The following is a 22,583-nucleotide window of genomic DNA, read 5'->3' on the forward strand; positions in this document are numbered from 1 at the left end:
TCACTTTTGATCAATTTATTATTGAATAAAAGTATTATTTCTTTCAAAAAAATGTAATGAACCAAACTTTTGAATGGTTTTGAACCTTTTATGGTAGTGTACATTCTGTTTCAAGGTGTAAAATATTCCTAAATAAATATAAATGGTTTGCTCAGTATGGCTAGAATGTCAGTATGGCTACAAAAAAAAAAAAAAAAAGAAACAGAAGTGAGCTCTCGATAAATTCATTTATTTATTTTTTTTGCACAATGAATGACATGAACAAGATCAACTGTATTTTAAGTGCTCAATACTGCTCACCGGAGATGGCTGCACAAAATGAGCTTTACAGTAAGAAAAAGAAGAAATAAAAAAATAAAACTACAAGATCATGAACGGCAAACATGACCAAACACATGCAAGCTTATATGTATGTACATATATACACGCTAGTACTTGTATTTATAAACATGTCTGTATACACAGTTACACAAAACATGAATGTGTATACATACATTCTATGTACAATGCATATGTTTGTGTATATCAGTATTTATTCTTTTCTATATACGTCCATTATTTGCTGTTTTTAATATCCATACAATGTACAAAATGCTTTATGAATTTAAAATCCATTACAAAAAACAAAACAAAAACATATCAAACAATGTATAAGATCTTATTCAAATCGAAATTCTTGACTTCAAAATTTCTATGCATACAATGAAACAGAGCATGCAGGTACAGAAATCAAATGGTCAAAATGGTCATAACACCATATGTATGAATTCAAATTTAGAGAGCGATAAGAGCTTCTGTTGTGTCCTCGTTAGGAATATTACTTTCGATTAACACTTTACTTGTATTATAACTTCATTAATAGCAATACAAACTAAAATACAATACTACATTTGAGTGGATGACATTCTCTCGGTGACCTCGGAAACATTTACTCGACACAAAGTCGCTATTGATGTTTAGGAGCAGGAACATAAAAAAATACACTTAACTTCACAAGGCACCAATTATCAGCTGGTGGAGAAAATATATCTGGCATTTTAAAACCAAAGCCGAGCATATTTGAGCTGCCAGGCCTTGTTACCAAAGCCACGTTTGATTAACCTATTATAATCATCTATAATGTTTCAGAAAACTGCTACGGTGTACATTTTGTTTTAAAACATAGCTTTCGGTGCTTAAAGCACTAATAAAAGGTCAACATTTTTGGCAATGTTTGCAGGTGTTTAGCAGAACCAGCGCAAATGGACACATCCTACAAAAGGTCCAGTACAACTGGCTGAGGCAAATAGCTGCCGGCATATATTATTTCTTTGAGCTTTAATGCACTGCAAGTTATCACGAGGACAGAATGGTTCATAACACCACATGGCATGTTAAGCCACTACATGTGTCCTGCTTTGGACAACTGTGAGTGCAACAATATTGACATGATTCTTAGGCATGATTCACGCAGCTATACAGCAACCTACAGATGGTAGACTATTTACAGGGGACAATTTGTTGAATTGAATACTTGATTAAGGCTGCACTGCTTAGAGGCTGATTTTCCTCCTCTAGACAATGACTAGAATTGCAAAAGAAATGATAGTCAGTTTTAGCACTATTCATTTGAACGGTTCAGATTTCAAATTTCAGTAAGACCACTTCATTTAACAGAAAGCTTATGTGTCAGTGGATTCACAGCAATAACCTGATGCATAGTAAATAAGCATGTATTCATTCAAAAACCCTGCGTGGGTTTGATTATAGAGATATTTTGAGTGTCTTTATGTGTACTAGATGTGCTGCCTGGTTACTGAACTGTATATATGTATATAAACGCATGTATATAATCAGAATGAAGCCTATTATACTGTAGCAATACTTGTGAAAATGTATCGAAATGATGAACACATTACAACCAGGGCAGCAAACTCTATTATGTACATTCTAGACTGATATCTTGCCATTAATTGTTCCCAGTACCTGAACATGTTATGGATTTATAGACAAACATAAGGCACATATATGGAAAAACTAAGAAATCATTAACAAACGGAAAGCTATTCAAATTAGGACCACATTCAAATCTATTCTGATTCCAAATGTCGCTTATATCAGTGTAACTTGTTTCTAAAACAGCGTAGGACATATATTTGATTAATTCGTGATGTCCTGTGTTCAAGACGATCACCTAAATAGTCTTCAGTGTACATTCTGTTTTGTGTTTTTCCAATTCAAATGACAGACTAATGGAAAAATAAGCACACCACCACACCATTCAGAGTAATATACAGCAGCTAAACTACAGCAGCTAAACTGAAACCGATCTATCCTATGATGCACAACTACACTGAAACTTTGGTCATGTGGATATCTAATACTGACAGGTATATAGACATACTATTGTTTAGTTAACAAGAGCAGGCACATTCTCAAAGAGTGTCTGGAGAAGGCCATTCGAATAAGAACTTGTTTTCTAGTCAGATCATGAAAATATCACCCAGATGCTCACTATTATTTAAAGCGAAAAACCAACACTGACACCGTGTCAAACTTCAGCCCACTCAAACTTGTTCAACAAAAAAGAAAGAAAAGAAATAAGTGCTTTGTTGGTTTTAAATGCAACCGTAGCATTTTTCATCAAGCCTGTTGTGAACTACTGGGATGTGTTTTGATGTCCTGTGTCGTCAACAAGCCTTCGATCTGCAGTGATTCCACTTCGTTAAGATTACACGACTAAATATGTTTCTCCATTTGAACAAGCTTTCTACTTCTATTTGGTTAAAAACGGAACAAAAACATTTCAAACTTTATATGGTTCTTGATTTGATATGCTGACAGTATAGGTAGATCTAAAATACTTTGAATTTGAAATGTTAGTAGAATATGTTGCTATGTACAGTGAAATGATAGCCATCAAAACATCACTGAAAGGGGTTTCATCCAAAAGTATTGCCATTAGTTCATGCCTGAAACACACCTGAGCACAGGCAAGCGTATGTAAGCGTGTTAGCGGTGAGTTACGGTGAAATCAACCTCTGCCAGAAGATCTGTGCTTTGTGCTTGAGCGAAACAAAAAACAAGAAAGGAAAAAGTGCACAGTACTGTCATTTAAGTTCATTTACATGTGCTGGTAGATTATGGCTAAAGCCATAGTTTCAACATCCTCATGGTTATGGGCTTTGGGAGAATAAAAGTTCAGTTTGTCTCCTTGAGACCGATAAGAAAGTATGTGATAGAAATGTACAAACTGAAAGCGGAGCTTTTTAGACCACAACCATGATCCAAATTCTCAGCGAATGCCCATTAAAATGTATCAGCAGAATTCAGATCAAAACAAACTGAAGAAACGATACAAAGACCCAAGCACAAGGCTAACTCACAGTGCACTGTCATGACCTCACTAATGAGAGGTGAGAGTAGCTTCTTCTCTCCTGTTCCCTCTTCCTCTGCGGTTTGGACGCTCCGTTTGGAGCTCCGGCTGAACTTTGTGCCAGTGCTTGCCTCCCTGCATGGATTGCGGGTTGGTTTGGGATCTGGCCATGTGTACCACTGACTCGATGGCGTCTGTGATGGAGTCGTGATTGGAGAACTCAAGCTGAGCAGGCACCAGACCGGTGTGAAGGTTCCTCTTCCCAGGAAGGTCCACACACTTTTCAAGAATTGGCATCTGACCCAGCAATCCCTCCTCGAGAGAAAGCGGCTGCTTCCTTGGCCTCCCTCGACGTCTCTTCACCATGTTATTCCCTGTCTTGGCCTGCCTTTGAAGTCTCTTGACTTTTAGAATCTTGTTGACGTGATCCAGGTTTTTCTTGGTGGTGAGGATCTTGGAGAAGGCACACATTTTTCGCATGTCGCACTGGATCTCCTCTACTTCTTTGCCCTTGTACCTCCTCTTGTAAGAACTGTGGTCTGGAAATGAATGGACAAAAAACCAAAATCAATGAAAATGACAAGCAACAGTTCCAAAAATATCAAAATTGAATCAGAATGAGAAATTAATCAGAATTGAATGATGTTTGTTAACGATTCTCGCTTTTGGAATGAGTACTAAAATACTATGACTGAGTTTCCTGCACTACTTATTCCACTACTGAATCAACTACACATAATATACAGCACAACCAGTTTGACTCCAAAAAAAATGACACTAATGAATGACTTTTTAGTGAATCAAATACCTGTGTGATTTTAATTAGAGTAGTACCGATTGGTTTTTCATTTGACAATGTGTATAGTTGAAGATACACATTGTTTTGCCAGTATTATTAGCAATAATAATACACTACCACATTTTTTTGTGTGTAGTATTTTACTTAATATATAGTTAAGGGACAATATTTTGCATTTCTTAAAAAAAAAAAAAAAAAGCCGGGGAGTCTCAAGAGAAGCCAGGTTATCCCGGTATATTTTTCTGCCGATATAAAAAATCGTGTATGTTTAGCAATATAGTGGGTGAATTGTGTATATGATGTATATTACGATGTTATGATGAGCTGTCTGAGTTGCAGAGATGTAAAGAGTACCTAAAAACCATACTTGAGTAAAAGTACTGATATCTTGCATCGAAAATGAATCCACTACAAGTTACAAGTAACCAATTCCAATACGACTTGAGTAAAAGTCTTAGGGTGTCTACAAACTCTCAAGTCTCAGTTAAGCTCAAGTGGCCATAAGTAAACCAATATCCTTCAAAACAGTCTTGTCAATATAGCGGATAAATAAAACAATGTTAAGTAAAATTAAATAGTCAAAGTCTACTGTATGTGCTAGTTTGAGCCTCATCACCAGCTGCAGTCAATTCCTCATCTAATAAATCAAACACCTGCGATCAGCAACTACCTGCTAATGCACTCACATTCACGTAAAGGATCCTTGTTGACAAGTTTTGGGGGAGTAAAGGCAAAATGCACAAGATATAGTACCTTCAATGCCCTTAGATGGCGATATCGCTTCTTTATATCAGAAACAAACTGCTGCAGAAAAAGTTAGCTGCCATGAAAAATGTAATTTGTAATTGTAATTGTAATTTTTAAAAGTTGCCAATATCTTTGATACTCAGTACAACTACAAATACTGATACTTAAGTACAGTAACTAATTACATTTACTCAAGTACTTTACACCTCTGGTGAGTTGTAAGCGTTACTAAGGATAAGGCAGCTGTCTGACTCTGAGATGACGAACGGGAACATGGTTTGTGTAACATTAGCAACACATTATTAGCTGATTGATAACGTAGTCAAGCAAAAGGCTAATCATATTAATAACCGTTATGTGTCCGATGTTGTAAAGAGCGATAGAGTTTACCTCAGTTGACCGAGTGAATCTCTGAGCTGGTGTGAGTGAGTGGAGGCGGAGCTCATTTGCATATTCATGTATCCACATATACTAAATGAAGCAAGGGTTTAGAGTTACATTCAAGCTATTTTAAGGCATGAGGAAAAAATGATTAAATGTGTCGTTTTGGTGATCAAAAATGAGTTTTAAGGCATACAATTATTGACTACAGGGGGACTTTAAAATAGTTAATATTGAAATGATATCATCATTTGGCAATAGAATTGCATTTATCTAAATATTTAGTCCCTAAAAGTACTAAAAGAATCAATAATGGAACTATTAAGGAACTGAAATCATTTAGAGGAATCAGAAAAGGAATCATTAAATTCTTTACGGTTCCCACCCCTAGCTATGAGACACTGATTGTGAAAAATGTGCTAAGCCAGTCTGGTAAACATTTGGCCAGTCGTTTGTTATAATATAATTGAATTGCACATCATCTCGCTAACTGAAGCAGTGATATTTCTAAAGTAAACTCAAGACCCCTGAGTGAGTCATGACGTATGCAGCCAGACTGAGAGAGATAAACTTTCTTCTGTGCTTAATGATGTGACAATCCAATGTGTCAACACTCTAATTTGTATTAGCTGGTGTATAAATATTCCTGTATATACAGATCTGATAGCAATTGATACAGCCAAGCTTGTTGAGTCATGCAGTTTATCATTATCAGCTGTCAGTCTAACAGAGCGAAGCGTTAATAAGCGAACACGTGAAAAATGCCCCACGAGAGGAGAGGACTGTGAAGCAACAGCTCACTTAACACTTGACATGTGGATAACTGCATCCATGCACATAATAAGGAAACATCAGGAACCTCCCACTTATCAGTCAATCAGTGAATATAGTCAGTGTTCACATTCACAATGAATAGATGCGTCTGTAAATGTGAGTAATAAACTATGAGGCCTCAGATACATTTGTGATTAATTTACTGCCTCTACACTTCACGTTGGAGCTTTGGAAGGAAGCCCAGACCAGAGGAAATGCTGGGTTTCTGGCAGCCTTGTTTGAAATGAGTTCAGACAGCCTAAAGCTGCCTAAAATGTGTGTTCCACATCTAAGATCTCTCCTGCACTCTTTTCATATCTCTGGAGAGGTCTCTTTTTCTCTTTTCTTGTTGATTGCCACTCCATCTGGTAGGTTTCCATGAAAACAAACAAGAGCTGTAATTGTGGAAGATGTCTGAGATCAGGGGCGCTCTATGCCTATGCATTACTCTTAAGACTCTTTTAAGAGTGCACCTGTGCAAACCCAAAAACAGGATACACTCCTTCTTAATTCTTAATCCATATTCAAATCTCCTCATTATAGCATTAAAATGCAATGTTAAATCAAATAGCAACCACACTTTCTAAACAATCACCAGGGCTATTTTGGATGTGAGTTAGAACAAAACAAAACCGAAAAAAAAATGTGCATGGGTCACTAACCAGCTGTGCATGGGCTCCTTCAGCCCATTTGGTTTCAATAAAGTAAAATGTGTGCCTGACTAAACATGAGCCCTTCCTTCTCTGGCCTCAGTTTATCACTGGGAAACTTGCAGAGTCTTCCCAAGTGCCAACAAATCATTGGACAGAGACATTCATTTTCAAAGGGAGTGTCACAACTCATTTATTCCCTGAAATCTCTACCTGCATCCTGTGCACAATGTTTTCATTAGAGGCAGCAATTTATGGACTTGCCTCGCCGCTGTCCCCACAGCTCCGCTCTACACAGTAGTGGAGGCCTACTTCCTGTTGCCATGGCAACCGAATTCCACAGTTCAAAGGTAAACGATTTAAAAAAAAAAAAAAAATTGTGTAAGATCACATTTTTGCCCCTGCAAATTCTCTAGTCGATTGTCAAGGCAAGCTACTTATTTAATACACAAAATCCTTGTTAAGCAAATGTGGGTGCAGACCTGCTTGAAAACTCATCATGCACTGGCATTAGTAATGGTCTTAATAGGTTTTCTTGCTTGCAGTGTAAAGAAAGATGAAACGCTATACCAGTACGATCAAAGGGAGATCCTTTGTGTAATTCCTGTGCTAGCAAATGAGTGGCATTAAGTTGTACGTTAAAAAGGGTTTAGAGAGCTGAAAGATCTGTACATTGAAAGCTCCAACAGAATTTCAATCCAAACCATATGTGCTCACTGATGTATGATGAATTACATTCAAGAGCCTGTCAAAGGGTGATATTTCTAATGGATACATTTATTTAGCCTTTTTCTTTTATATCACCTTATTCTTTGTGGAATGTACCTATGAGAGCCTCCACACAATTAAATGTTATAAGATATGAATAGATAGATAGATAGATAGATAGATAGATATAGATAGATTTTACATTTAAAATATGGAAAAACATCTGCTCCAAACTAGACACTCCCATCACAATGATTAATAGCCTTATTATAAAAAAGGTGCTGTCGTCATGCCATGATTCCATAGCAAATAGAACTAATTAATCGTAAATGAGATGTGACCTTAAATGCAAATTTGAGCATATAAAAGCCTCATTTTGCTGCAATTTATTGCATGATAGCCATAAAGCCACTGGCAGAAATTGTGACTGCCATAAAAAAGCAATTCTGTCAAAACATGCTTATCTAAATCTGTGCTTTGAAATCAACACAGATGTACACTTAGGTGGGATGTATGTCATATTTCTCTGTTTAAGTATAACAAACTAGCTCTTTGAAGCATCGAGTTAATTCATGGAGGTGGGTGGTAGCAGGCAGAATGTGAGTCATCCTCATAGTTCCCCTAGGGGAGTGAAAATGTAATCTAACTGTGCCTTGGGCTTGCAATTCCCCTTCAGTGGAGTAGACTGGATTCATTAAACCTCTGGCTTCTCTCCAGCTCTTTTAACAAGAGGCAAGGTTTTTTATTGCATGTCTGTAGAATATAAATCAAAACGTGTGAATAATATATCTCTAAGAAAAAACCATTGGCAGGCAGGGGCGAAAAGGGAGGAAAGAGAAATTTGTGAATTATAGTTGTCTCCATCCATGCATTACAGAATACAGAATGCAAAGTGTTCAGAAAGCACATTTGTTTCTCTAGATTTTGTACTTAATAGCAGAACATGATTTCACTTGTATCAAACTAATCACTGCTTGGTAATGCAAAATAATGTTCATTTATAACAAAAAATAAGTGAATCGATATCTTTTAAGGATCTTGCATTTGTCTGAATGCATTTCATAGAGACAGATATATTTTTACCTGCTACAACTGTGTTGGACTGGAACATCTGCTCGGCCCTCTCTTCTCTACCTCCTTGGAAAGACACCATGCTTCCTTCTCTGTATGCTGCAAAGTCCTCCAAGCTATGCTTCCTGATGTGAATGCTAGAATCATCATCCCCTAAGTGCTGCCCCTTGAAGGAGTCCAGCACCTGGTCCTGGCTGGCTCGCAGGCGCTCGTGTGGTTGTCTAGTGCAGATGTTAAGGAAGTTGTTCATTGTCTCTCCTCGAGTGCGTTTACAATGCTGAGAGTCAGATAAGGATAATGATGAGAGCGTGTCTACTTCAAAGTAGTTCCTGGAAGCTTTTGGCGAAGCATCTGTGCTTTGCTTGCCTCTTTGCTTGTCCTTCAGTTTGGACAGAGAGTTCTTCTCGAGTCTCTCATTCAAGAGGCTGAGAAAGGCAGGACTCTGGGTTCCACTGAAGAGCCCGCCGAGGTCCTCCCTCTGTGGGATGTACTGATCCTCTTTATGTTTGTACTTGTGCTTGTGTTTGCGTTTGTGGAGACAGACACTTCCCAAACAGCTGCTCGAAGGGAGATGGGAGTCGCTCATTCTAGATGAAGGCATCTCATGTGGCATATTCTTCGCTCGATGTCTGCTAGGAGCAGTGAGACTGGAGGACGCACCAGGGTGGAACTTTGGTGGAGGGACTGGTGGCCTCATGAGAGGAGAGGCTGATGGTCCAAGTGCATGAGATAAGTACAAGGGAGAAGGGTACTGACCATAATAGCCCATGTTTATCATACTTGTGGCAAGAGGCATGGATGTGTAAGGCATCGCGTAGGGTGCATAGTAATTGCCACCAGGCACTGGGCAGCCAAACCCTTGAATAAAAGGCATCTTTGATATTGGCTCATTTGACTTGGCTGGCCGACCACGCCTCCTCTTTGACTTATCAGAGCTCCTGCGAAGATAGTGCACAGGGTCATAGGGATAGTATGGCATAGGATAATAGTGGTCAAAGTTGAGACGGAAGATGCTGGGATAGGAATTCTCATGGTAGAATTTGTAGCTGCGGTGAGAGATTCGGAAGACCTGGAATTTGCTAACCAGCTCCTCGAGGTCAGCCATAAACTGCAGGTCGTCCTGGCTCTGAAGGCCCTTGCGTTTCCTCCGATGCTTCTGCTTCTTCAGGCTCTCTTGAGCGAAGAAATTCTCCACAGTGACCGCAGTGACGCGCTTCTGGTAGTGCCCCCTCGCTGCTTTGCTCTTTGCCTCTATAACAGCCGCCTCGGTGCCATCGAAACTGCAAAGATCAAACGAGTATCTCCGACGGGATGCCGGGCCTTTCTCAGTCTGGTCAGATGTGCTGTTGTTGTCAGTGCCAATTCCACTATCACTTGGGATTGTCTCTTCACTGTGGGACTCGCTAACTGGAGACAGGGTGACTTCTTTGATGGAAGCCACTTCGGACAGGTGGGATGGTGAGTTGGCCATTAGTCTTGGGGGAGACAGCTTCCAGTTACTACTGAGCAAGCCCTTATGCGTTTTCGTGGGCAATGCACTGATAGGCTGTAGATTTGGCATTGTCTTCAGGTCATGCTGGCTGGTATCTGTGGTGGCAGGGTGAGCTGTCCCACCTGCTGTAGAGTGAGAAGAGAGGGACTGCATGACCCTGGGAGAAGGCATTCCGGTTGTGGATGATGTATTAGAAGGCACTAGAGGGTTCTCGAAGGGACTTGAAATAGGCAACGAGTGCTTATCACTGGCTTTGTGCTCATTTTGCTGGGCTTGAAGATCAATTCTGGGCTTCCTTCCCCGTTTTTTGCCTATGTAAATAGTCCCACGCTTGCTGACATTGATTTGCTTGCCAAAACGGGCCTCGATTGTCGATGCCACGGTTGTCATGGCATTTGAAACCGGAACATTGGACTTCAATGCAAGATTGCCAGGATTAGAAGTGGACAAAAGTTCATTCAAAATGCTCTGCATCTTGACCAGTTTCATTTTCTTAGTTGCCCTCTTTTTAAGGACACCTTCTTGACCTGATTTCTTGAGTTTTAACTGCTGTGCAGGAGGGGATTTGTTGAAGGCCAACTGCACTAATTTTGACATACTATGCTTCTTCCATCTTTTTGAAGTGCTGGATGAATCTTGGGTAATAGGGCTAACTGGGCTTGTTGCGGTTCCTTCGTGAATTGTCTCCACAGTAAGTAACGGCTGTTTTTTGGGCCGTCCACGTTTCTTTTTTACTGGAGTAATGACTGTCAAACTGTTTGTGTTTGTGTAGAGTGGGCTGGATGGGGTAATAGGGAAAGCAGAAGGTGGCTCTTCAATGGACAGAGATTGATTCACGTCTTTATGAGGAGAGGAGTTCTGGGACTTTAAATAAGACCACCTGTCCTTGACCTTTGATAGTCTACCCTCTGTTTGCTTGTCGGCATCAATCATTGATCTTGGTCTCCCAGCTGGTGTTTTCCTCTGTCTATTCTGAAACATCTCAACATCATCAGTCATTGTCCCAGCACTGTCTTCCTCACTCTCTCGTAAATTCACACCTAATTGTTTTGGTGCAATGAAATCTATTTTCTTTGTCATTTTAGGTTTTGTGCTCCCTTGGTCTGTTTTATCAGTCTTCTCAGCTTGCTGTGTGGTTTGTGAATCAGATAAGTTATCTTCAACTACTTTTCTATTTCTTCGCTTTTTACTCATAGATTCATCTGCGTGATGGGTGCCACAGCTTGATGTTGTCTTACTCTCATCATCTGTCCTACTGCTTGACTTTTCAGGCTCCTCTGTCTCAAATTCACTCTTATCAGTTTTGTATGGTTGTCTTTCCTTAGTACTATCTTGGTTTTCAGTATCCCTTTCCATCTTTTTGGCCCAGTGAAGGCCTAAATTTTGCGTGGTCGGGGCCTTCATTGCGTCTTTCCTTCCATATTTACGTTTGATGTTCCCAAAAACTTGCTCAGTGACTTCCTGCAAGCCTCTGTCTTTGCTAAAAGAGAACAGACTTGAGTCAGCTGGGGGACTCATTACTGTATCAACAGGAGATGATGCTAGTGTGTCAGTGCTTGGGGAAGACATGGCAGATGCAAAGAGACCTCCAGATGAACCGTCTGTGACCTTTTTAACTTGCGGTTTCGAAAATGATGTGTTGAGTTCTGGGTTCTTGTTGGTGCATGCTGATTCTCTTTTTGATTCTGGTTCAGTCCTGTGTTGCTCTTGAAACACTACATCTCCAACAGTATCCAACGGCTTTGTCCAGTCAAGGTGGTGAATGTCGTTGCTTTTAGACTCATGCTTTGGTTTTGTGCTCTCCATCATCACATTGTCAGTTTTATTCACGAGTTTATAAGGCCTCTCATAGGTCTGAAAATGAAAAACAAAAGGAAGAATTTAGAAAATAGAACAACGTTATGTCTAGATAATATTAAGAAATATTTAAATATTTAAGTACTATATTTAACCTACACAAACTCTTCATTATCCTACAAAAGGTACATTGACAGAGAAACATTCACACATCATATATACATATATAAGAAAACTAACTAGGAACCTACATGTTGTTACTGATAACTACTGTTTTGCTGCCAAGTTCTCAGCTTGTGTGCCACACCTACTGAAAGCATATAATACTGTGCACCATTGTGCAAGCCTTTGAGACTTGTGGTTTGGTCTGTTAGAAATAACGTATTGCAAGATCAGCACTTGATACTAGGATATGTTCTGTAAAGCCATCCTGTTTTCAAAGCCAACAGCTACAGGCGGTAATGAAGTTTAACCACAGTTTTGTTTTTCAGCAGGTCAACTTCCATTTCAGAGCTCTGCAGCTGAGGCTAAGACAGTCTATGCTGCGGTTTCAGATTAGTTTACATCTGGGGTCCCAGTGTTTTCAACAGGCTCACAACAGGAAAGAGACCAAATGCAAAATGTACCTTTAGAAAATACAACTTGTACCTGTTTATGTTACTACATAAAACAGAAGAAAAACAAAGAAAAAAAAATAAAATAAACTGAGAATTATTGTGCAAAGAGTCTTTGAATGTTTAAAGCTTAAAGAGCTTTAAAGAAAGTGGTAGGAATAAGTTATGTTACTTTGGCACTGACACGTCTGATTACATCAGTAGAAGATAATTTAGTCTCCTGGAGTCTGGTTTGTTTGGGTCACAGCACAGCAAATTAAAGAATTTCTGACATAAACCAAATAAATGCATGGAAATACAAATGTGGGAAAAGAGTTTAGAAGAGTTTAAGTAAGTGCCCTTGAAAGATGACATTCTGGAGTGATGAAAGGCCTGTCTTTAAACAACAGTGAAAGTGAGCTGAACTGAGCTGAACAATGAAAAAGCACATTATAAAATGTGCATCTCTAAAAAGCACTGCATCTCTTACTTGATGTAAAATCTTAGTCATTTTAGGTATGCCTAACTAATGACTTAAAAAAAATCTTGTGAACAAAACTAAATTTTTTACATTTTATAAAATGTGCCTCTGAAAAACTCACTACCAAGGTTTTGTGGGTCGTTTTCTAAGCGGTTTCTATGGTGTCCTGATGTACTAATCCAGGTTAGTTAGTGCCAATGGTGATGGGAGCCTGGTGATGGGAGCTCAAACCTGGCTTGCACCATTTCCCAATCCAGTTTCTCTCTCTTTACCCCTTAATTTTCTTGTTCTCCACTGCTTTATGAATAGTTGTTCCAAAAAATGACCAAAAGTAAAGATATATCTGGTGGAAGGTGAACTGCAGTTTGGTTGTCTTTTAAATTTATTTCCCTTAAAGCCAATTTGAGAACCACAGGAGCTACCTTTGACAGGTTAAATGACCACAGACAATTATAGAACCCACTGGCAAACATTATAATGGTGACCTGCCAACCTCTCACACTATTTGGAAGAGCTCTTTGTTCCTCCTCTAATCAGCCAAGAGTAATGCATCACTTAACTCCTAACCAGCTCCTGAAAGAGCCCAGGCAGGCAAGACTTTTATCTGCCGTGCACAGCCCTCACCTAAAATATCCCAGCATGCTTTGGGAAGACTCGCATGTGCGAGTGTGTGTTTCAGGAGTCATCCCTCAGCCTAATCCTCTCCAATATCATTCAATCAGTAGTTTTTAATTAAAGGGAAGCAGACATTAATGAGGGATCACTCCTCTGCCAGCCTTGTCCTTTTTATTTCCCCCATCTGTGAGAAACTGCATCACCTTTCAGATTTCTAATCCTGTAATCCTATGAGGAATTTGCGGTCTACCCCGGCCCACAGGATACAGTCTCCGCTGTTGAATGCCAAGTCTCCTGGCCGCCCTTTAATTTGCCTAAATGGCATTATATTCAAACCCCCCCCCCAACCATATCTGAGGGATATGCCGTAACCTCGCCATTGAGGATGTCAAAGCTATTCTACAAACTCACCGGGAAACTCAATATCCGTCATCTTCATCGTTTGCCAGTCATATTCCATTTCTTTCTTCAGAATAAGACAGTTTGTAATTGGACATGAATATGACACGTAAATAGAGTTCCCTTTCAAATAACAGGTGTCAAACATACAATTCAAGTGATTTAAAATCAGAAAAAGAAAATAATGAAACTGGAGATTGTTCAGCAGTCATACGTTACAAATATGCCATTGCTTAGTGTAAATACACCACAGCATATTGTGTCAATGTGTTGACAGTGAGTCCCTCACCAGATAATAAAAATCTCTGCAGTCATAAATGACTTATGAGCCCTCTAATGAGCACTTCCTATCTGTTGTAAACAGAGCAGCAGTTCTGGCAGGGCCACTGGGCAGTCTGGCGCAGTAGGCACCAAATCCTGGCGGACACCATTGCACTCAAAGCCCAGAACTGCAGGAGACGAGTCAGTCTCAGACCAGATAAACAGACAGGGAGAAGGCAGCCGAGATTACAGAGTCCCTTGCATAATAATAAGCTAGGTTTGGCATCCTCATGGAGCCCTCGATACCCCCTTTTCCCCCCTTCCATTTCTTGCTTTCTCTTGTTGTTCTCTTCATTTTTTCCCCCCTCCATCACCGCCATGGTAATTGGCCAGCCAAAACCTCATTGGCCTCTTATGTGTTTGGTAACCATGGGATACTGTGAGTCAGAGCCACCGAAAATAGACAGAAATGCAGCGAGCCAAACATGCAACTTTGCCCGACTGATACCCGGCCAAACTTGCTCTACCCTCCACTAAATCCTGCCTGTCCTGGTGCAAGAGCTCACTGTTTGCCTTTCAGACTGACAGATGAGCAGTCCACGAGTCTGATGCTGGATCAACACAGCTTGGCGTGACTCTCGAAGTTCAGACACATCCAAACTTTGACAAACGATGCAATAACACTCAAACAGCTTGTAGAAGCAGAGCTGCTACACAAATTGCAACCAGCACAGCACAAATGCAATATTGTGAGGGGTCATTTCTTTTGTTCACGTCATCCCTGCAATCCCACAAGCTTTTATAGTTCGATTAACATGACAGCAGGTCAGCTTTGTTTTCTGATCAAATGGCAGTGTGCTAGCCACAGGGCTAATTGGTCAAATTACAGCCTTTGTAACACGGTCTCAGTAACACTTTCTGAATTTGTTAGTGAAAGCCAGCGCTGACTTGTTAGACAGCCCTCCTGCCATGGTGGCCGTGGGTAATGTGACACCTGGTTGAGGACAACACACACCTGGGATAGAGTGTCAATCACCTGATCTGGAAAATCTAGCTCTAGTTACAGGACTTGAGGCATCTTTAAATCCATCCTCGGACAGTCAAAATGTCCGCTAGTTTGACACAGTGGATTACAAAGTAGAAAAGTCTAATATAGAGTAAATGCTGCATGGAAACATCTGATGATCCTAGATTTTGAAATTATGTAATGTATTTGACTAAAGTACATGCTTGTCACAAATCTAAAAGCTTTAATTATGTTATCAAGAGCGTTTTAAGTGCTTCATAAAAGCTTTAATTGTAATAACAATTTTAGTTAAGTCTCATGATATATCAACAGATCAAAAATCATTTTGACATAATGCACTTTATAAAAGCAGCCTGTATTATTTTACAGTGTTTTTTACACTCATTGTCTCCATATGGGAACAATGCTGCCAACTGAAGTATAATTTGCTGTTTCTTAGGCTTGAATAGGTTAGTGTCAATTATGATTTCATGTTGACTTCAAAGTCATACGGTATAGATAACATACTGTCAAATCTATAATACAGGCATTTCACTGTACATAATATTTAATAAACATAAGGATCTACTGCTGATCTACTTTCCTTAAAAGTAGATCAGTAGATCATTAAGATTGCGACACTCAACGAATGTCTCGTTAGGGAATGGTTTACGTTTAACTTTTGGTTTACGTCACCTTCGCTCTTTGCTAATACATCAGAATTAGCATGAAAATGAGCTATTTGACTAAGGAAACAATTAGCAGCCATTTCAATTTCGCACTCTCTCAGTCTAATGCTTTTAATGATGAATTAGATTGATTGGAGGAGAGGGTCAAACACAAACGAGCCCTTCTCTCTCATTGGCTACACTGCTGTACTCTCTCATCTCTTAATTTGGCTTTTAATACTATTAGCCTCCGTAATCATGGCAATTGGCTTTAAAGTTCCAGTCACGCTGTGTGTTTGTTGGTGTGGGGAATAATTAATTATGAGCAGTCCCACCAGGCCCTCTGAACTCATCCGCCCTGACTGATTAACAGACCGTAGGCAGCAACGGCGGAGCGCTCAATCTGCCGCTAACATATAAGAGATAAAACTGCCAGCATCGTCGGAGAGATGATAAAAGAAAGTATACCGACCACCCTCCTCACTAAGCGTGTCTATCGGTTGCCACGATATCAACGACTGGTATTTTTTTTTACTCGTCACAATATGAGCAAGTTCCTCTATCTTTAAAGAAGACCAATCTGGATGATGGTTCTTCGCAGAAGAAGAATGGCAGGAAAAGATGGGCTCATTCTGGGGCCATTATAAACCGTCAACGGATACGTAGCTTTAACAATGCATCTGGCACAAACTAAATAGAGCTCCCAGTTTGTAGCAGAGATGCTGCATGAATACGTGAATGGATAATGAAACATTTGTGGCAGTTCAGATGCTGAATAGAGGATAATAGGACGTAGCAGCATTCTGATGCCATCCTGCCATGTGCCAGACGCCAACAACTGAAGAAGCTCAGATTCTGGAAACATCTGTGTCGTTTAATGGTTGCTTTCGAAGCCAATCCACTATGAACAGCAGCTCAAGTGATAATAAGAAATCCATTGAGTGCTGCTTTTCTGGTTTATGGCCATTGTGTGGAGAGGAGCAGAGTCACAATGACAGATAGACTCACAATAAACAGACATTTACCAATGGATTTATTAAGTAGCGGAGAGCGCCAGCTCTGAAGTTCTGGTTGCTTTATTGCTCGACGTCTTCCATTACCTGCAAGACGTGCAGATTCACTAGTCCTGCACGAATGCTATAAAGAAACTGCTAATTGAAATCAAAATATTTACAGAGAGAAAGGCTTTTTTAGTCCCTTCTTTAAAAAATTAGGCAACACGGCGAGCAGGACGTCAGTAAGATGAAGTATCCTCCACCTGCACTGATGAGAACAGTCAGCAGGGGTCATTAGCAGGAATCATACGGCTCCGTGACTAATGTCTTTCCACAGCTGCGTTCAGTCTGCAACTCGACTCTTAAGGGTTTATGACTAACCTCCATATGTGGCATAAATTATGTTTGTTTACTGCTAAAGTTAAAGAAATATGCTTCACAATACCAAGGGAAATTAATTACACCTAAGCTTTAACGCTCAATGGTTTATATATATAATATACATTTTATAAGTATTCTAACTTTTTAGACTTGCTTTAGCGTGATGCATTTACTGCAAATCTGCAAAGAATTTTTACCTTTTCAGTAGAAATGTGAGTGGTGCTTGTCTGTATAAAACACTATCATGATGCTAGTGTCATGATGCAGGTGAGGCAAAGACGAGAAGAAGTGGATCTTGCAGTGGAAAGACTTTAATTATAAATGAAAACAAAGACAGTAATCCACAAAGGCAAAAATCAACATATAACAGCTTTACACATGGGCAAGACAATATAGAACAATGAACTGAGCAAACAAAGGGCACTAAATACACAGATTAATGAGGAACTCAACGAGACACAGGTGAACAACATAATCAGTAACTATGGAAACAAACTGGCACATGAGAACAAAAGAAACAAAAACTAAACACAGGACAACAAGGAAATGCAAACTAAAAGTCCTTGGAAACAGAAACTGAAAACCAAACCAAACGTTACAGCTAGGGTGTTGCTAAGTGGTACTGAGTGGTTGTTAGCATTATGCTAGGCAGATGCCAAGGTGTTTTAGGTAGCTGATATTGTATGAGACTTTTATTTGTTTTATTGTCTGATAAGTGAAAATCACATTATGACTTACAAAAGTACACTAAAAGTTTGGGATCGGGAAGATTTTGTAATTTTTATTAAAGACGTCTCTTATGATCACCAAATGCTGCATTTATTTGATCAAAAATAAGTACATATAATTACAATTTTAAATAACTGTTTTCTATTTTAATATATTATAAAATCAAAGCTGATTTTTCAGCAGTCATTACTCAAGTCTTTATACATTATTCAGTCACATGATCCTTCAGAAATCATTCACATATGCTGATCTCAAGAAACATTTCTTATCAATGTTGAAATCAGCTGTGCTGCTTAATATTTTTGTGAAAACTGTGATACATTGTTTGATCAAAATAACAGAATTGTCACTTTTGTAAAAAGTATTAATTTATTTTAATAATAATAATAATAATAATAATAAAAATCTTACTGGCCCTAATCTTTTGAAATTGCACACATCTCAACCAACCACATGATTTGAGCACAAACAGTGCAAGACGTATTATGCTCTGAAGTTTAATACTTAAGGTGAAGGGTTTTGAAAACCTAGACCAAAGTATGAGCTGTAGTAACTGCACTCTGACCTTACATTTTGATGTATTTCAGCATCTTGTAGTTGACACACTTTGTGGCATAAAGCCAGGGGTCATTATGTCGTCACCTAGTGCTTTTAGAAAATCAATCAGTCTCAGACTGTTTACAATAGATCACTTCACTAAATCCCCTTATCCAGATGAAGTATTCCTCCATTTGGCATTTCTAGTGTTTGTGGAATGCACCGCAGGAATGAGAGAGTGGTGCGGCGGTAGAGGTCTGGGGGGAGACTGAGGGGCAAAGGCCTGATGAAAACCATACCTCGCTCACTTCCATTATCTACAATGAAAAGCCAAGACTTTTACTGTAAGTGGCTGTTTTAAGCTAATTTGAACTAAATGTTTTCTGCTGGTTGGAGTTAGCTTTTAATCTGGGTAGGTGAAAGGTTCTTGATTAGTATATAAATGGATGGCCTCGGCTCACCTGCCTGATCAGATATAGCCAGACTAAACACCATTAGTGAGACAGATAGCAAATCAACTTCAGCCATGCAGAAAGTCATGTATCAAAATGGAAGATTTTGATACAAAAAAGATCAAATTCAGTATACACCTTATTGATGATGCATACTATATACAGGAAAACGTGAGAAAAGATCCAGAATATGAACGCAATGCACCAAATACCAATTAGGAGTTTTCTTTATGGGAAATGCTTAACATGAAATTTTTGCACGGTGCATTCATATTCTGGGTTAATCTGCTTACATGTACATACTATGTTTTATTAATAAGGTTTATAATGAATTTGGTCCTCTGATATCACTGTCTTAATGCATTAAACCACATTAAGCATTTTCTTTGGAATGGTTTTCTAGGGGAAAATGCTTAACGTATAATTTAGCACACTGCGTTCATATTCTGAACTCAGCTGCTAGCCTGTATATAGTATGCATAAGATATTTAATGAGTTTGATCTTTTAACATCACAGTCTTAGTACATTAGCACTTAGTACAAAACTAGTAAAAATAACTGATGGGCAGCAGAGGAAGCCTTGTTTTGCCCTCCATATCGGAGTTCCTTTAAAAGGGCTTGACAATAGGGACTGCTCGATGGCCCGGGGCCAGCATGAACAACGCTTGGGACACTTGTCTGATCAGGCCATTGCTGCATCGTCATGAAAGTTTATCATTTGCACGTGTTTTTAAGCCTTGCCAATTTAAATATTCAAGTGCAAGAAGATGAGAAAGAGAACTCAATTTGGTACTTGCGTGCCTGTGTGCATATACATCCGGAAAGTGCGACCAGAAAGCCGTGTCTCAGACAGCACAAGAATGCTGAATTGAGTTCTCTTTCTTGAACAGAGAGTGACTGAGTCAATTTGTGCTTGAACAGACAAATTCACACAAAATGATGTCAAAATGCCTGTCTTGGTAAGTATCCTAGTACACATCGTTGGTTATCGTTGGTTTTAAGTGAATGTAAACAGCTGAAAAATAAAATGCATGTGTAACAGTACTAGTGTACTGGATCCTTGCATTTGGTCTTAAAGTGACAGCAGCCTGATAAACCTGCTGCCGTCTGTTTTCAATGTTAATCAAACAACAAAGCACAAAGAAAAAAAAAAAAACCTCACTGGTCTTAACTGAATAACTTTTGTAACTTTAATAAGGATTAATCAATTTTTAACTTATACAGTGAAGACTATGCAGTTATTTTACATTTGATTACTTTATTCAATTTCTGTACCTGCAAACTACTATTAGACCTACCAGAAAAACCTGAAAAGCACTGTTTATTTCATTTGTATGTTTGTTCTATTGTGTTTATTTGTGCTATTGCCTGTACTTTGATTATTTGTTTTTATTTTATTACTGACCATTTACTTGTCTTTAACAATATTTGAAATTTATATGAGTTAGGCAAGTAGTTTTGGGTGTCATAATCTTATTTATTAAAGGTGCCCTAGAATTGACATTTTACAAGATGTAATATAAGTCTAAGGTGTCCCCAGAATGTGTCTGTGAAGTTTCAGCTCAAAATACCCCATAGATTTTTTTATTATACCATGTTTTAACTGCCTATTTTGGGGTGGAATTAAAAATGCTCTGATTTGGGGTGTGTACACCTTTAAATGCTCGTGCTCCCCGCCCCCAAGCTCACAACTCCATTAAACATTGCATAAACAATACTGAAGTTCACAATATAACTGTGATAAAAAATGGATCATTACAAACTGTTGGTGATGCAGCATATCAGATCACGTAAGTATGGCATGTATTTTGTGGATGTTTGCTAACATTTGATTCTGAATGAGTTTGATAATGCTGCACGGCTAACGGGGCTAAAGCTACACACAGTTGGAGAGACTCGATAAGAATGCAGATGCGTTTATTAATTATACAGACTACAAGCGTTTTCAGGTTAAAAATGAAAATAATGACATGGCTCTGGTCTCCGTGAATACAGTAAGAAACAATGGTAACTTTAACCACATTTACCAGTACATTAGCAACATGCTAACAAAACATTTAGAAAGACAATTTACAAATATCACTAAATATATCATGGATCATGAACAGTTATTATTGATCCATCTGCCATTTTCGCTATTGTCATTGCTTGCATGCTTCACAATACCTGCAGAACTTCTAATGATTCGGCTGTGCAGCTCCACGACGTTAATACTACCTTGAACATGGGCTGGTATATGCAAAAGTTGGGGCCGTACATATTAATGACCTCGACTGTTGCGTCACAGTCTGTGTTATGTTGAGAATCGCCTGTTTCTCCATGGTGTTTTTCACGCACAAGATTTACATATGAAGGAGGAAACAATGGTGTTTGAGGCTCATGGTGTGTCATTTCCATGTACAGAACTCTCATTATTCAACAATGCCAAGGTAAAATCATTTTTCAATTCTAGGGCACCTTTAAGGTTACATGGGTCAAAAACACTGAAAACAATAACTAGGCCTATTTTATTTAATAAATGTATTACTTTTTTCAGTGGTGGGGCCAGTGAAAATTGCTGCAAGTAAAATTAAAAAAAAAAAAAAAAAAAAAAAATCCTTAGGTGTTGAGCCCTGTATAAAGATGTGACGTCACATGAAAACTATGAATACAACCTTTATAAAAGAACATTATACAAGTTGTATTTACGTCTGACATAGGTTATTTTGTGATTTTAGAAACTGAACTTTGGGTTACAGACTAAGCTCCACTAAAAAACTAGATGCCTCCAAAAAATAATAATAAACTACCAACTCTAGAGAATAAAAGCACCCTTGACATCTCTTGCCGCTCTCTCTCTCTCTCTCTCTCTCTCTCTCTCTCGTACACTCATCCATGCACAAACACACACACACACACACACACACACACACACACACACACACACACACACACAGACTAGTTCTTTGCAGCCCTTTATTTGGCAAAACGCCTGGTGGCTTGAGTGTTTCATTTTTTCCTGTGTATAGGTCTGGGCAGATGTCCAGAAAGGCCTCGGCACAAAGAGGCAGAGAGAGGGAGTGAGGAGAGGGAGATATACTAAGGAGAAAGGACAGAGCAGAGACAGGAACAGTGAGACGAAGCCCCCCAAACCCTTTTCTTTCATAACTATTCCCTCCAAAAACTGTGAGTGATTGATATGATCCTCACATGGCTCCCTTGGCTTTGAAACAACCCTACACCCTCCTTTCTGGCCCAGTAAACCCCTGCCCTGCCCTCGTACCCCCTCCGCTATCCCCCCTTTTCTGCAGAGGACCACCCTACCCTGTGGGAACAACGCTGGGGAAGAGATGTCCCCCTCCCGTCCTCTTCAGCGGACCCCCTCGGGTTCCATTGAAAGTGGAGCAGCCCTCTCTGATCTGGCCTGCTTTGTGTGACAGGCTGACAGGTCCAGAGCAAACAAACAAAATGAATACTAACACCCCTTTGTGTTCGCTTCCCAACGAGCGGCACTTAAGGATGGGGGGTGGTGGTGGTAAGTGCAGCCTCGGGAGAGATGACAAAAGCAAGGGGGGATAAGAAACTCTGGACCCTGATACCACAGACAAAAATACCCCCCTGCCACTGCGAGAATAAAGAGCTCCATTTAGCGGGCCCGTGGGCCACGGCGTTTC

General features: G+C 39.4%; 1 protein-coding gene across 1 annotated transcript in view; it reads right to left on the bottom strand.

Moving 5' to 3' along the window:
• Window positions 1-208: 208 nt before the first annotated feature.
• The window catches only part of setbp1 (SET binding protein 1), a 70,935-nt gene continuing 48,560 nt past the window's right edge, over window positions 209-22,583 (bottom strand). Inside the window, exons 3-4 of the mRNA XM_051894204.1 lie at window positions 8,537-11,870; window positions 209-3,894 (exon numbers count right to left, since the gene is read on the bottom strand). Of these exons, the coding sequence (XP_051750164.1) occupies window positions 3,386-3,894; window positions 8,537-11,870 (3,843 nt within the window). The 3' untranslated portion in view covers window positions 209-3,385. The remainder of the gene's footprint in view (window positions 3,895-8,536; window positions 11,871-22,583) is intronic.

The sequence above is a fragment of the Ctenopharyngodon idella genome, chromosome 5 (assembly GCF_019924925.1).
Source record: "Ctenopharyngodon idella isolate HZGC_01 chromosome 5, HZGC01, whole genome shotgun sequence".
NCBI lineage: Eukaryota > Metazoa > Chordata > Actinopteri > Cypriniformes > Xenocyprididae > Ctenopharyngodon > Ctenopharyngodon idella.